At 46.2% G+C, this 16,847-nt stretch overlaps 1 protein-coding gene across 2 annotated transcripts in view; it reads right to left on the bottom strand.

Moving 5' to 3' along the window:
- LOC311273571 (cysteine-rich motor neuron 1 protein) overlaps window positions 1-16,847 on the bottom strand; it is a 36,169-nt gene that overhangs the window by 11,198 nt on the left and 8,124 nt on the right. The window contains exons 4-8 of one of the 2 annotated variants that reach the window (XM_084380680.1): window positions 9,880-10,122; window positions 5,680-5,859; window positions 3,203-3,406; window positions 2,248-2,376; window positions 1,785-1,938 (exon numbers count right to left, since the gene is read on the bottom strand). In XM_084380680.1, the coding sequence (XP_084236806.1) occupies window positions 1,785-1,938; window positions 2,248-2,376; window positions 3,203-3,406; window positions 5,680-5,859; window positions 9,880-10,122 (910 nt within the window). The remainder of the gene's footprint in view (window positions 1-1,784; window positions 1,939-2,247; window positions 2,377-3,202; window positions 3,407-5,679; window positions 5,860-9,879; window positions 10,123-16,847) is intronic. The other variant, XM_084380681.1, reaches the window with a different exon arrangement.

Raw genomic sequence — 16,847 nt, 5'->3', positions numbered from 1 at the left:
AATAAAACATGGATGAGCTGCAGGTTGATAGATTGTCAAAACGCAGATGAAACAATGACCTGTATCCACACTTCTAGACTCGCTCTCTATCCCTCTCTGTCTACATCCAGTCCTCTTTCACCCAGCAAGCCTCCCTCTCCACCTCTCTCTCTCTCTCTCTCTCTCTCTCTCTCTCAGGGTAAGTGATGATACCCATTTTATGAAGCAGTGGCCTCATTAGGTCTGGGTAATTGCTCGATTAATCTTCATCTGCCGAGCCAGCATAAATAAAATAAGCCCTCGAACCCATGGATGGGTGCTGTGTCCCATAAAGAGGACAGAGCATGTCAGCCTCAGCAAACAGAGCGCCCTATCTATGCTGAAACAGCAATAACAGCTATTGAAACAACATTGTGAGGGTTTGGCCAGAGCCTCACTGTACAAATACAGAGACAGAGAGTGCTGCGACCTTAGAGCAAGGCTTTGTTTAAAGATGGTGTGTGGAATGCCAAGCAGCGCTTTGGGCTCCAGGGGGATAGAGGGGCTCGGGGAGGCACTGGGGGCCCCCGGCCCTGGGACTGCTGGCTCGGCACAATTTCCAGTGTGCCGCAACTGTGATGGCCAGAAGAATGCCATTCATGACCTGTGAGGTCACAGTGATGATTTTGAGCTATGAAGGATTTAAAACACAACTTCAGTCGTAAGAGCGACCCTGAGAAAGTCTCTCATCTGGACCGTTAACACAAGAGAGGAGTGTTCAACACATGGGTACGCATGGTTTACAAGGTTTACATTCATCCTGCGCCATCAGTTTTGGATATGTACATTACAGTACACACAGGATGTCATCAACAGTATAAACACAGAGATCCTTTGTGCTTTTTGTTTCTTTGTGGTGGCTGCATGCTGAGATCCTGTGTGAGCGGACAGATCTGCATTGTAAGGCTGGCAAGCTCTCAGAGGATTTCTGACTTCTGAGGGTAGACCTAAACAGCTGCTTATGAAGGATAAAGCCAGGACTTCCTGCTCTTCTTTTCCCCACGGGCTCCCCCTCATCCTCTCCTCTCCTCTCCCATCCCATCCTCTCCTCTCCTCTCCTCTCCTCTTCTGCGCAGACATATCGGGCCCATCTTGAGCCGTGGCTCCACATAGCATGGTTGAGATACCAGAAGAATCCCAACTGTATACGTTTCATAAAGGCAGCTTTTGTCCTGATGTGTTTTTGATCGTTGTTTTGAGACGGAACAATGATTTATGAAATGAGAGCGGTGCCTGGGGACCGAGCGTCCTGGTAGAGAGCACTTCCAGATGTTTGATTGGGTTAAATGGGATTAGGAGGAAAGGAGTTGCAGGACCTCACAGTGAATTACTCACACACAAACACACACACACACACACACTCTGACACACAGATTTAGAGACCTGGCTCAGACTGGCCACCAAGGTGGGCTGTTTGATCTTGGATGCAAAACTACGGTACTGTTGCCATAGCCACTTCTACTTCCTGTTGATCAGGACCAAACAGGCCCTAGCTTCTGGTTATCACTTGGAAATATACGTTTTTAACTACCAATTGAAACAGATCAAAGCAATTAAAATTAATCTAATTAATCTGATTAGAATTTCTTCCCCAAAACCATTTTCTCGGGAGTAAAAGAGTATAGTTTCATGATGTATCTGCATGTGATGTCACCGACAGCCACAGATGCTTGTAAAACAGGCTGAAAACACAGATGAAAAATGAGCAAAAGTTGACTTAGCGGGGAGGGAAGAGAGAAACCCACAGGTCCACTGGGTGTACTTACACATATCCATAAGGGCAGGTCTTAGTGCAGGTCAAAGGTCGGCACTTGGGCATGGGGATGCTACACTCGCACACCTCACAGCCAAAATCATCCCTCTCGTATCCCATCGGGCATTTCAGGGAACAGTATTTTCCCAGGTCGGGGCAGGAGTCATCTGAAAGAGTTGAGGGAGAGGTCATCTGATCATGGGCACAACAATCCATCAAAGGCATGAGCATGAGTTGCTACGGGGCACGGGGGCAGGAACATTCTTGTAAAGACTGCAGCCATGGACACAAATAAGCTGACCTGAATGAGAGCATGTCTTTGCTGCTGTCCAAACCGTCAGCACGAGCAAACAGGTAAATACAACATTGTTTGTCCACACATTTGAAAGCAAAGCAAGAGGCAGCATGTCAGGAAATGTGTCACCTTCAAGCTTCTGCAAGTCAAACCTGAACCCTTTGGAGGAAAGTGAACTTACTGTTGAGACAGTGGCAGAGCAGACATCCGTTCTTGTCTTGTTGGAAGCCATACGGGCAGTCGTTTCCTGAGAGGGAGCAGTTTTCCAGCGGGGGACAGAGCATGGGGCTAACCGTCTCATAAGAAGGCTCTAGAGAACAAAAGAGACGACGGAGGATAAAAAGTTTGCATGAGACACGACAAAGAACAGATTTCTTTTATGATTTTCTTTCTGTTTTTCATACGTGTGCCAGGATCCCCTCAGGTGTAACACCTCTGTGCTTTTTGTGCCAACTGTAATAGCTACCTATTCACAGTGCTCTTATTTTGGTGTAAACAGTAATTACAGATAAATGTAGAGCAATTACACCAGGGTGGGTCGCACTGTAAGGGGGATTATACCTCTCCGTCTTATTGTGTGGAACTGTCTCCTATTAATAAGTCAAATGTATCTAAAGAGCACGTTTTAGTTCTGGTTAGTCTACAAGTGGAGATAACAGAGTGTCCCCTGGACTGAAGTCAGCCCTGCGCAGACTCTCTTGAATCAGGGCCAGCTTCATTGTGAAGTCAACAACAACACACATGCACCATGGCGATTCCCGTCAGACGTCTCTCGCCACGTTCGGTGGGAGGAGCAGCCCAACGAGCTGTAACTAATTACGCTCACAAAAAAAGGATCCACTTCAATTATGCAGCCTCCTGCTTTAAAAGCCCAGCGCAGCCTCGCACACACAGGTGGGTCTCATTTTGGCGGGCAACAGTAATAAAGGAACACAAAGAACCCTGCAGCTTGAAGAATGCTCCGTGGCCTCCCCTTTAATGAGCCCATGCTGACATGGCCTCTGTGGCAAAGCTGCGGGGACACAGGAGCCTCCTGCATGTGGTATGTGGGCTAATGTGTACCTCACATAGGTCTGAGTTGTACATTAAATATGATAAATAATAAAAGACAAGTGGTTCGAAGGCCAACGCTATACCTTCACAGAAGGGACAGCACTCTCCGGGGATCTTGACCGGGTTCTGGCAGCTCTGTTTGCAGGCCATGGCCGTGCAGTGCGGCTCTCCATCCACGCACTGGCAGAAGGTGCAGTCGTCCTCTTTCCACTGCTCCTCGTGGCCTCGCAGCTTGTTATTCACCCAGCAACTTGCCTTGGTGCTGTCCATCGACAGTAACTCAACATCTGGGAGGAAAGAAAGAGATACACGCCGAGGGTTAAATAAGAAAATCAGAGGAGAGGAGAATCTTGGATCTGATTCTGAGCATAATCACATGTACAGTTTGGTTTGGCTACCATGTGTGGAATTTAAAGCCAAAGCTTCAGTCCATCCTCTACTGTAATTGAATTAACAGGAGACAGACTGAGAGGATGCAGGATGCCCCATGAGTGAGCTAACAAGATATGGAAACTGGCTCATCACCAAGACCTGCGGAGAGAACACTGTTGAATTTAAATGACTCATTTACATTTATGAGTGAGGAGAGGCCTCTGGCTGCAACGTACAGAGGGATTTAAGTTGAAACGAGACAGATGAGTTTCGGGGTATCGCTGTGTCGTCCCGAGCGAGATTTGATCATCGGAACCACAGCAAGGGTGATGACATTCACAACTGCTGGTCCCAAAGCTTGAAGTCATCCATGTAAGTTTCAGTTTTTCCTGTGAACCCTAAGGTCACAGTTTGACACAATAAATTTCACTCCGAAGCAAAGGAGGCACTTTAAAAAATGTTTTGATGTGTAGCCATTAGTCTTAAGAAGGAACCATAAAGCCATTCCGCTCAGCTTGAGGTGATGTACGGTGCCTGGGCCCGGCTCTGAGAGCCTTTTTTCATTTACTATAAACAGTCTTAATTGTTTTTGTTCCACTGTTTATTGCTAACAGAGGCAGGTTAGAAGGTGGTCTCAGCATTTTCTCTGTGTGACACAAAGGTCCATTCATATTTCTGTGTGTTTGGTGTGGCTTACTGAATGTGTGTCAGAGGGTGTGGGGTTGTACTGTAATGTGCACAGGAGTCCTGTTTGCCCCGTCAGACCCCGGCTGAGTTTTGGCTGTAGAGGTTCTGTCCACCTGGCTGTGATTAACCTGAACCAGATCTATTTTTCTCTACCCTGTTTTCTCTCTCTCTAACTGTGACACCTCCTGTATACCATGACCCTTGTAGTAAAACATTAAAAAGGGTCATTCTGGGATTTCAACATTTCACTTTAAAGCAACGTTATGTAACTTTCTGCAGAAAGACAGTTGATTGTTGAACCTCTTGGTATTTGACAATCTGGAACTAAGACTCAACAATTGACAACCTTCGCCAGCATTACTTTAAAAGTTACATAGTGCCTTTGTGTGTGTGTGTTGCTCATCTCGCCCTTGGTCAAACAGACACACAGACCTGCAGCTCTTATCTGTCATTGGCTGTGAGCTACACACCTTTGACCAAAGGCCTGTGCCCAGAAATCTCCCCAACATGACAAAAAATGAAGAAAATACAGGCAGAGGGCAGTCTTTGCAGATAAGAAGCACCACACACTTCTAGTGAATCAGTGATGACTGAGAGGGATTACTTTCGTATGAGTCTTTACATTGTTTTTTTGTTTTTGTTTTTTAAGAAAGTCTTGCATAGTACACCTTTGAAACAGAAATATTGATTAGTGCAGCTTCAAGTGTAATCTCAACCAGGTAACCTTAAATACGTTTGTTGATCCAGATTAAGAGTATTACAGCCAATGTTCTCCGCAGTGAGCCGTACAGTAAGTTGAGAGCAGCTTTCCATAGGAAGAAGATGAAAGCATTCCATACCATCTAAACGGCTGCATATTCCAGGTGTTCTTCCAACACTGACCTGACATGATCTCCGATGCAGCCTTGCTCTTTGTCTTCTTCACTCTCTTTCATATGCCTGATCAACTGTAGCCAAGCAGGCAGAGGCCAGAACTGGCAACTGACTCCATCTCCTGGCTTTAGCAGACCGTAATGTGGTTGCCATATGGGCCACAATATCAGAGAACTCTACCTGGCTTTGGGCTCATTTGTGTTTTACCAATATATACCTATATACCAAGATCTGTGGGTAATCTTGAGTAACCGGGTCATGATTTCTGGAAAGATACATTGCTGTTGAGTTTTTTTTATTTTATATATGCAGCTTTGAGCACCACAAGCTGAGTGCCATCTAGTTCCATTACATTTGAGAGAAGGCAGACATTTATACGGCCCATATCTCCATAATTCTGCACCTCCCACTTAAACAATCTTGATGGATAAATAGCATTACAGGAAAAAGGAAAAATATGTATTTTTGATTTTGGGGTGAACTGTCCCTTTAAAAATCCAAAACACTAGTGTAAATCAGAATCTTCCTGTTTTAACAGTGTAACCATTGGCCAGATTAAGAATTAGGTTGCCATATATTAACAGAATAATGGTAAAATAATAATAATCATAAAGGTAAATGTGTGTACCTATGCAGACGGGGCAACACTCGCCCTCAGGAATGTAAAAGTTTTCACAGTCCAGCTCAGCGCACTCTGCCTTGGAGCAGAAGGAGATTCCACCCCGGCACTGACACAGCCAGCAGGGGTCCATGCGGTACACCTCTCCCTCGGAAAACTCCTTCCCATTGTGGACACACTTGGGAGAGACTACGGAGGAGAACAAGGGGAAAGAATGATCAGACAGATCAAACTGAACACCATGTGTGGATGATAATGCTTAACACACGAGCAGGGCACAGTGCAGTCAGGTGTCCGTCACATTTGGCAAAGATTAACACAAGAATTTTGTTTTCCTGACTGTATGACAGACAAAACGCAGATTTTAATCACAAATGTCAAGGTTGATCGGTGAGAGACTTTCACAACTGTATACAGTGAATTACAAATCCGTAAACATCCATTCATTTTCTGCGATTGATGGAAATGTTTATCTGAACCAAATGGTGCCGAGGTTAAAGCCTGTAGGGTGGAATGGCATTCATCAGACAATGAAGCCAAGTCCGTGGGGAGGAATTTCACAGGGATCTATCAAGTATTGAAAAGGCGTTGGGCTCTTGCACTGTGGAGTAAAAGAAAACAGTAGTGGGTCTGAGGCTTTGGCAGAATCTGGGCTCAGTGTGCCGGTGGCAGGTGGAGTGAATCAATGCTCTGGACTGCCTTTTCTAGAAGCATCCAAGCACTTAGAACCTGCTCCTTCTACTATGAGATAAATGAGCTTAGTTACAGCTCTGCTGGAAAACCTGAGTCTGGTCTTGTTTATAGAAAACGGGCCTGTCGAAACACTTATTTTCACTTTTTACCTGACTCACATTAACTGACAACAGACACTGTCAATCCTGCACCCAAGAGGACAACAATTACTGCAAAAAAAATACCTTTCTCCTCAAATTTGTCTCCCTTCTTACCTCCAAAACTTGTGTTTTGTTGGACTGTTAACAGCTGCCTGCTATTGTTAAATGACTGCACTCTACATGGTGCATTCAGTGGCTGCTTGTAAGCTACAAATGTGTCATATTTCACTCCCATCCCACTTTTTCGGCGTACTGGTCTTAAGAGAAGTGCTTTTTAGTGACTCATTTGCTTATCTATTTATTTGTGTTTACATAGTAAATATATGTAATGAATGTGAATGATGGCTTTGACGTAATGACGTCAGTGTATTGTGTAAAAATCAAGGTCTGAACTGAACCTACAACCCGAATGCATGAATTTGTGTGTTTGTAAAGTTTTTTTAAAAAGCTGAAAGACATAACAATAATAACATCCTCAGTCCACATAATGACACAAATATAATTAATCGTTTAAAATTAATGGTGGTAGTTTTATAGCCGGGGGAACAGGAAGATTACAACATGACATCTCAATGGTAGTGCTTGATTACGTCTTCAAATGTACCACAGTGGTTTGGGTGACTCATCATTCTGAGATCTCAAGTAACCACACACTAACTTTTCATCAAACACAGTCTAACATGAGGGAGGTGAGGCAATGTGGTTATGTAAGAAAGTCTCCACAATCACAGATGAGTAGCTGCACTAGTTAGGCGAGTAAATGTATTGCACAGATGCAAGCAGATGTGGGGCCAGCGGTTTGCCTATAAATGAGAGTGGAGGTTGCGGCGGCATCTGCACGCCATACCTTTGAGCACAGACTCAAAGCGTCCGCGCCGATGACCCCGTGCCTCCCGACAAGCAGCGCTGCGCTCTAATACAAAGCAGGTGGGCCAACTTAGTTGAAAGTAGAGCGGGGATTTGTTGATCTTTTATTCTCGTCCTCGCCATCTTTTTGTTCCCCGCTCCGCTCTCGGTCCCACTCAGTATTCCTGCCGTCCCGCTTTGCGTGCAGCAAAACCAAGCAGAGAAAATGCAATAAGTACTTTAGCTGGCCGAAATCAAAAGGCACGGCAACGTTTTTTAACGCTCACAGAAGCAATAGGAAGTCACATGAGGGGACGCTCACATGTGATTTCCGCTGTGTTTGTTAATGGTAATCCCTAAAACAACTTGCGGCACTGAGTCTAAATTCCAGTCATGCTTTGTGATGTTCAGTCTTCTCTAAATTGAGGTGAGGATTGGATGCAGAGATGGATGGGCCATAAAACATCGACCCCAGGCAGGTCTAAATCATTCATAATGGACTGTCATACTGGCGCTTCTTGTGGTTTAGAGGCGAATTAAGGCAAAACCACAGAGGGAAGCATGACTTTCCCCAGGGAAGAATAATGATGGGATTTATTAAAATCAATTTTACAGACTTTTGATTAGTTTAGAATATTAAATGACAATGTCGAAATATAAATTTTAATTAAGTCCCTAACATCAATTTCTGAGAACTTGTTTGTTGTGTGTTTTGAGCTCCCTGAGAACCATTAGTGTGATGATGTCAGCCCTGAACCTAGGCTGCATCCAGACGACATATGAACTATATGTTCGAGCTAACGTGTTGATAAACAACAGAGCACAGCTAAACAGGATCTAACAGGATTATCTGTAACATCAGATGACATCAGGTCAGGACGGAGCTGCCAGGTTTAGTTTGCCACCCAGTTACAGCCGTTCTCCAGCCAGCAGTGGAAAGAGTACATCTGCGATGGAGGCCAAAACACACAGGTGGGATTTATTGTCACCGCACACACTGACCCTGACTAAATATGAGCCCTCAGCCAAGTGGGCAATGGAAACAAGTTAATCAGTCCAAGCCCGACACTCTGAGACAATAGGGGGCCGTGCTAAAGTGTGTTCCATTAGAGCAAAGGTACGGTATTTGAAAGCAACCTAGACTTAACATGAATACAGTATGTGTAGCCAGTGTTTTAGGGGCCGGAGAGGTGACTAGGAGGCCCCAGTGTGTGTCCTTGTCCGTGTCCCTGTCTGTGGAGCTTTCTGACACGGCGCGCAGTCATGCAGGCCTAACGGACGGTAGGGGCAGCACAAAAGGCATCAAGCCCCAGGCCCAAAGAGCAGCAGACACTTGTTATCAAAACACTGATCCCATGGCCCCCACGGCTGCCATTCAGCCCCCGCCGGCCTGCCGGACTCGATTACCCTCCCCACTGGCAGACTGGAGCACATAAAAAGCATTCCCATCAATGAACTGTTGAACCTTTTCCCTTTGGACGTGTGACCAGACAGGAACCCTTTGACACTGCACTTCTGTTGAGCAAATTCGTAGCCTAAGCACTTTTCTGGTCACTGGGCTCGTTAAGTCCATTAATTCCGGGACACGGCACTCATTTATGCATGTGGAGGGGCCAGAATGGGAATTTGTTCTGTTGGTAAAACAGCGAATATTTGTTGGGAGCACAGAGTAAACAGACCAATACCACAGGTCCCCTCCCTGCCTTCCTGACTCTCCTGGCTGCCTCTGGGCCACGTCTATATCATACCTGCCAACATTAGGCTGCGGAAGAGACGGAGACCACCTGCATATAACCCCACACCACAGATTAATAGAATACATACGAGGATGTGGAAGTAGAACGACATAAGATAAGTCTTAAATTCAGTAAAGTTCATAAGAAAAAAACAAAATGTACAAAAAAAGTGTTTGAAAGTCAACATCTAAAATTTGCATTATAAAAGGGGAAGTTTTGGAAGCGTATTTCTTCCGAGCGCAGCGGAGGGCTTAAGCCAGCGCAGTGATGAGTGATGCACATCAGGAGGGTCCTTTTGTGCATGCAACAGGAGATTATACCGATTGGGAGCAAAGTGGGAGAAAGGGTTAGAAATGGGCAACTTCCTTGAAAATCTGGAGTGTTGACAGGTATGCTCTGCATGTGATCTCTCCTGCTTCTCTTTCCTTGTATTTCCTCTTTTTTTACCAGGTGAGAAAATGGTGCACAGGCGTACTTTAGATCCATTATATTTAATATCGCTTCAGGCAATAGATATATCTGTGGATACACCCCTGAAAAAATGCCTTTGAACCATGGTCTTAACCCTGAGAGGCATCGGCCCAGCCTGATAAAACAACCCAACAGTAATTATCCAATCAGCAGCTTTGCTTTTCATCTGTGGACATTTAGTCAGCAGGGAGGAAAGCCTTACTCTTAGGAAAATAATTGCTTCCTCGAAGGCGATGAATCTCACACCGACTGTGCCATTGCTACCCCCAGCGGGAGGCCAATCGAAACAGTTTGTAGTGCAGTGTGCAGCTCTGTGTAATCACCTTTCTGGCACTCGAAGACGTCGCAGCAGTCTCCTGGCTGACCGCTGGCCTGGCTGAGTGGCACGGCGCGCTGTCCGCTCGGGCACTGGGGCTTGTGGCAGGCACGGAGGTCGCAAGTGCACTGGGGCGGTATGGAGGGGCAGCAGCCAGCAGGGGGCGTGTAGCTCTTGGTCAGGACTGAGCCCTTGGGGCAGGAGGGCACCTGCACAGCGGGGCACGTCACCCCGGCACACCTCAGCTCTTCTGAAACAAAGACAGGGACGCACATCAATGTTAATAAAACATCAGCTGCTTTCGCTCTAACAGTGCCAACGCTGTTCTCCTGGAGTCAGGACGGGTTTTTCTGTGCATGTGTGTGAGGGCTGCCTGCTCTTAGTGTCAGCTAAGCCACTTCAGAGCGGCGCTACTCGTGTTACGGTCTAAAAGTCGAGTTCACACAGTCGCCCAACACAAACTCTGTGCAGTCATCAGATCCCCACTTCAGTCCGTGACAGCTTCACAGCATCCTGTCAGAGAAGTGTGAGCGGCACTGTAGACACGACAAGGCTCCCTGCGTATCCTGTCTACGGCCTCTGATCCCACCCAGCCTGGCTCACAACCCAAACAGACCCTCACGCTCTAAAACCAGTCATTAATACCAGCCAACCTTCAGCAGAGCTTTTCTTCCTGCCGGTCTAGAATCTCCCCTTCGCTTAGCATACCAGGTTGTGTTTGTCTATTCATTCACATAATAGCTCTGATACCCCTTGTTAGCGAGGAAAGGGGTGCAGGGGTTTCTGGAAATCTGGGATTGGGGCTCAGGGGTGTATTTTGGAGCCCGTTCAGGAAAAGAAAAGTGGAGCGCCCCTCTGTGTAGACATTGTATGAGAACAGTAGCTACCTACAAAGATTGGATTACCCAAACCAAAGACGTGTTTATTTTGGTTCTCAGTGTCACTGTAATGTATACAGTGTGGGCAGAGGAGAAGGATTGCGGAGAGCAGACTCAAGTCCCGTCCCATAATTGTCAATCACTAAGTCGTTTCCCAGATCCCCCGCTGAAAGCACAGCAAACACACACTTTGTAGCACTCTGACAGCTGAGAGGACGAGCGGAAACATTAACATGCACAGAGATGATGGATGAGAATGAGGATAATCTGGTAATTATACATGTAGTTTAAATCATCGCTGGCATTTAAAGGAGGAAACGTGACAACAAATGAGTGCCTTATAGGAAAGTTCAATTAAGTGGATTATGATTTAGTTATTGGAAATGCTTGACGATCTTTGCATACGTAGGGTTTTTGAGGGGAGGAAATGATACGGGCTGAGGTTGCGTAACTGCGCTTGGGGTTTTGGTTGTGTTTCCAGAAGCTGAGTTTTGTTGATGGTCTTCCCAGACTGGTGCTGGCTCCACGGCGCAACACGAGTCTCTCAGAGGATGTGCCTCATCCCTGACATTTGAAGACCTGTAAGTGGATCCCTCTGGGTTTTGCCAAAAGACGGGGGAAACCGAAGTGAGCGGTTCAGGGTCGAGACTTCAGATCCTCCGATAATTGTTCCTCATCTCAACAGACAGACCTGTGAATTACACTGTGTACTGTTGAAAAGGGCACTGTGTTGTTTTGGAGGAGAAATTCAGAATTAAAATTTTTACTATATTGGTGAGGTACTAATATAAACTCAGAAACATTTATCTTTTCCATAACTGAATAAACAAGATGTTCTCATAGGAAAATAAGGTTCCCAAACACTGTATAAAGCTAGAAAGGTGGCAGGGTCCGCCAACTATAAACAAGTTAAGTATAACAGTATGAAATTGCGGTGTCCATTAAGGTCAGTTTGCTTATTTAGTTTATTCAGTCATGAAAACGAAGAAGTTGTTTATTTAGTATGTTTAGGCAAAAAAATCAGTCAATGAAGATCTTTCTCTTCTGATTTAAATTTCTTCCCCATAACTACATAGTGCTCCTTTAGTCATTGGAGCTCTTTAAGATGAACTCTTTGTTCTGACCTGATGCTCTGCTGGCATCGCAGTTAAGGAGCTGTTTGATGTCTACCTGACTCAAATAAACATGGAGGAGAGGGGCTGTAAGACTGTGCCTGCTGTATTTCGGTGGGTGGAGGTAACATTTCTGACAGATGAAATTGAGGATAAGGGAAACGTTGAATTTTTCTGGCTCCAGATAAATAGAGCCGGAGTGTGAGGTATCTGTACTGTACTGTTTACTCAAGCAACCTGGGAACAGTGAGGGCCGCCACAAAGCTCTCATTGATAAACCTCGTGGCTGAATAGTGTCATAGAAAATGAGGGGAAAACCCCTGAATTAAGGGAGGCTACGAGCCTTTTAACGGTTTTTGGCCTAATTCCTGCGCTGGAGTTAAATAAACTTCAGTTGGAAACGCTGATTGGCGAATGTTTTACTTCCAATAAAGTCTAATGCAGTCTGCTGCTGCTGCTCAGTTGAAGACTGGTTTTGCATATGAAAACCTCACACTGTTTAAAGCCATAGAAAACACCCTGGGACGATCTCGCACAACGTTCTACACTGAAAAACACTTTCTGTGTATTGTATGAGTCCCGGAGAAGGCTGATTACTCTTTCAGTTGTGATAATGGCTAGGGTTAGAGTGCGCTGGGAAAAGCAGCTGGCAGACATACCATTGTCATTCAAATGAATAGAATTGTATCCATCCATGGAAACGGTCCAGCCCTTGCAGGTCCAATTAATATAATTTTCTCGCTGCCGCATTTATAAACACAATAGGCAGACAGAGAGGATGGAAAAAGTCAGCAGCAAATGGATTTTATCCTGTGCTGTTTGTGTTCTATCTCTGAGCATAAATGGCTGTAATTAGTGAGTCAGCAACCACTGAACCAATCTTCGTATCACAATGGTGGCCATACTCCAGCTTGCACAAACACAAAAAGCCTGATTTGGTATGCTTGATAAGTTCTCTGTGCAGATTAGGCAACATGTGCACTTGTGCGACTGTAAGATAGCGAAGAATGGGAAACCTTTGACCCGCAAGAGGGACACACAACCACATGCACACACACATACACACACACACCTGACGCTGGTCTGGAAGAGGTGAGGTACAGAAATTGCTTCATTACCACAGAATAGTCTCTTTTTTTAACAATGCATATTTCTGGCACCTCAGCAGCTCATTGAAGAAAGAAAAACACCTCCTATCTAAATGGGTTTTTTTCTTCTCTTCAAGCCGGCTGTACAAGGAGCGCAGTCTTTCCCCGAACCAGAGCGGCTCAGCCAGGCAGAGGAGGCTGTGTTGACAGCCTGAGTTTACTCATGGAAAAAGCGCACAATGTGAGTTCTGTTCGCTGACTGACTTTGGAAGCAAGTCAGCTGAGAACAAAGCTGTCTCAGTCCAGCTGCCCTCCGTGGGTTTCTGGTCTGTCCTCAGGTTTTATAAAGTTGCTCTGCAAAGGGACACATCAGGGCCGTCTCTCACGTAAAGCTGTGGGGGCCTGGCCCGTTGCCCACCAGCAGTTACAGCTGAGAAAGTCGGCATTGTTCGCCGTGTGTATCCGCGTGTGTGAGTATATGTGTGAGGAACGCGGCGCAGGCCTGGGAGGGGGTCCAGGCCAAAAGGCACAGACGGGGTCACCGGGAAGAAACACTCGGTGGGAACTTCACACCGTGGTGAGAAGCCCGAGGTAGTCGGGCGTAGGCATGCAGCAGGCCTGCGTCTGCTGCCTGCACGCCTCGCTCTCTCGCTCTCTCGCTCTCTCGCTCTTTGGCTAAATATTTGTATTTGAAAAACGTGATTTCAGTGTCCCAAGCAACACCGCTGCAGCTGTGAGTGAGCATGTCTGGGTGAGGTAATGAGAGTGTCCACATGTAGGTGCACATTTGCACATAGATTTTTCATGTATGTGTTTGTGTGTGTGCATAGTAAGTGTACATAGAATGTGTGCATTCCATTGAAACACACCCTTTCCTTGCCGTCAGATGGCCAATAAGATTAGGCGTGCGGGACGTCTTTCTGGCTGAAGGGCCTGTCCCTCAGACGGAGATCAACAATCGTTACATCTACCGCAAAATGCATATGAAAAGGGTGAGCGTGCTGTGCTTCAGGGTAGTGCACATTAAGCATAAAGCTGAACAGTTGTCACGTGTACTGCCACACTCAGGGGACACTCATCTGTAGTAAATATAGAAAACAATTATATGGGGGGGCTGAGGTGTAGACAGATGTTGAATAAATTGTGGAAGAGCCGGTTGAGTTATGTGTGGATTTTGGCCATATGGATCTGTTCTCTTTCTGGGAACTGATTGGCTGACGATAGAAGAAATGTGCCTGTGAACAAAAAGAGTTGGCTTAGGCTGCAGTCAGGGTGTCTTTGATTTGTTAATGGTTATGGTTGGGTCAATGACTGAGGCTTTAGGTCCAGATCTAGTGTACGGGGTCAGGGTTAGGGTTGCACATGTAGGAATGTAGGAAGACTTCATGTGAGTGTGTCTCTTGGGTTTTCCTGCTGGCCTAACCCTGGCTGGTTTGGTCAGCGGCTGACCATGAGTAGCGAGTGGGCTGAGAGCAGTCCCAACATGCCTTTAAGGGAAGTTCTTTGTTTCACAAGAGTTTTGTTTCCTCTTTGAAATCACCACCCGCACACATACAAATACTCACACGCTGGGAAACGAGCAGCTTGCAGTGTGCAACAGGGGCCGTCGCTTCCATGCACACACAAACAGACGTCTCGCGCCCCTGCCAGCCAGTGGCGGTCTGGCTCGGCCAGTAATAGCTCTGCCACAAAGGGGCTGCAGCCAAGCAGAACTAACAGGCCTTTCACAAGGGCAGAGAGAGGCAGGACGGAGGTGGCATAGGTGGGCAAGTGAATTTGTGGGCGCAAGGTCAGTTTGTGCCATTGCATCATAGTGGGCACCGTTTCATCGTCTGATGAACCGCTTGTGAACTTCCACATGATTTTACTCTATTCTCAGTCCGCTAGAACAAGTAAGTCGACAAACCAAGCGACAAACAACAATTAATAATGACTGTCTGAGCAAATATTAGTATTAAGTGATGCCAGTTGTATGAATCAGCTAAACACTCTGTCGACTTGTTCCTGTCAGTGAGCAGCAACAGGGGAATTCCTCTGAAATAGCAGTTAGGGGCCTTATCATGAATGAAATATGTAAACCATCCCAGAGTGTTACCAAACACCACCCTGTTCCCGGGGCCCTTTTCTTGACACAAATACCTCAACAAAATGTTATGATTTCCTATCTTCCTGTGTCCCCCCCCACACACACTTATCACATCCTCTTTCCCTGACATGTGGGTCTAGCACACCATGTTGCTTCCGATTGAACGTTTGCAGCCAAATTACATCAGTGGTTTTGCGCGCCAGGGAGAGGACAGGATCCCGCTGCAGCTACAAGAGGCAGCATTAGGTGATTGAGCACCAACTGTGGTGAGGCAGAAAAAGATGTTGAGTTTTAACAGATCACAGTGAGTCACGGCAGAGGGATGAGCCGCTGAGTGCGTCAGACAGAAAGTGAGAGGCCAAACCGTTACCACGTGTGAGATCTGAAGAGGAGAATCTACAGTATGTTCCGACTGATGTCTGAAAAGGGTTTCTGCGAAAGTGTTGGAACACAAGGTCGACTTTGAAAGTTGCATTATGTAAGTATTGGCCTCCTGTTGAATTCCTCCCAGCATATCATCAGAATAACCGCTAACTGCTGTTAACTGTAGCTGATGTTAACTAGTCAGTTCTGTTAGCCACTGTCCTATTAGCTCATTCTGCAGGTTGGTGTCTTTTACACCAGAGGAGGTTTTCAGGTCAGACTGGGAACAAACACAGCCATTTTGACGACAGGGAATAAAGTACAGAGGTGATTTACAGCAGTGCCGACTACGGGGATGACAAAGACATGGCGGATTCAGGCGAGGCAGTAGCGGGAGAGGAGTGAGATGGAGGTTGGGTCAGTGCCCATCTCCGGAGGCCTGAACTATACTATATACTATACTATAACGAGCCCTGGCCTGTCCTGCGCCGAAGTCTCAGTGTTAGTTGTGTAATCACACACACTCCCACGGTGCTCCGAGCTCCAGTTCGGTACCGCTAGCTGCATGGCTAACTTAGCTAACAGCAGCTACTTGAAGCAGCAATTTGCTGCTACACTACCAATATGCTGCCCCCTATTTGTCTGAGTATAAATTCAACAGGTGGCCAATTCTTACACACACGGTGCACATGTTTACGTCTGTTACGTTTCACTAGCCAGTTGGTTCATCTGTAAGGAACGTAGAGCCCAGTCTTCCTATATTTTTACAGGGGAGCATGATGTCAAGATTTGAGTTTTAAATCGAGGCTCATTTATTTCTTACATTGAGACAGTCTTTCAAGAGAGAATCACGATGCATCCAAGAAGCAATTTTTCCCCCCACCCCTTTAATGCCCCAATGCATGTAAATACAAGTGGAGCGCTCATGCCTCGGGAGCAGATTTATGGGATGCATTTGCTATCACACATTACCAGGGCAAGCTAACACAGATCTTAATAACTGCCTGTGTCAGGACAACGAGGAGTTGACGGACGCAGTCGCTCCGGAGTCCAACAGGACTGAGCGAATAAGATCCTAACCACAGAGTCCCGGTCTGGTCGCACAGGAAGCTCCTCCTGATGACAGACAAAGGAAAATCTCTGCCGAGACATCTACACAAACAAGATAATTATCACGCGCAGACACGTGTGCATCGTTCCACATGCACATGCATACTTGCAGACATAACAGACGCACACATCCTGGTCTCTTACTTAATGAGGGGCCATCAGAAGGGTGGGTGTGTGTCGCAGCGAGAACTCATAAGCTGCTGAAAAATGTTGTTTACAGTTTTCACTGGTGTGAGTTTAAACTGTCATCCGTTGGGCTCCGGCTTTGAAATGAGGGAGTTACAAAACATAGAGGAGCAGATCTTTCATTGGGACACTAGACTTCAATGATACGTCTA

This window comes from Pagrus pagrus, assembly GCF_965226575.1.
Source record: "Pagrus pagrus genome assembly, chromosome: 18".
Taxonomy (NCBI): domain Eukaryota; kingdom Metazoa; phylum Chordata; class Actinopteri; order Spariformes; family Sparidae; genus Pagrus; species Pagrus pagrus.
This window is presented reverse-complemented; position numbering and strand designations above follow the sequence as displayed.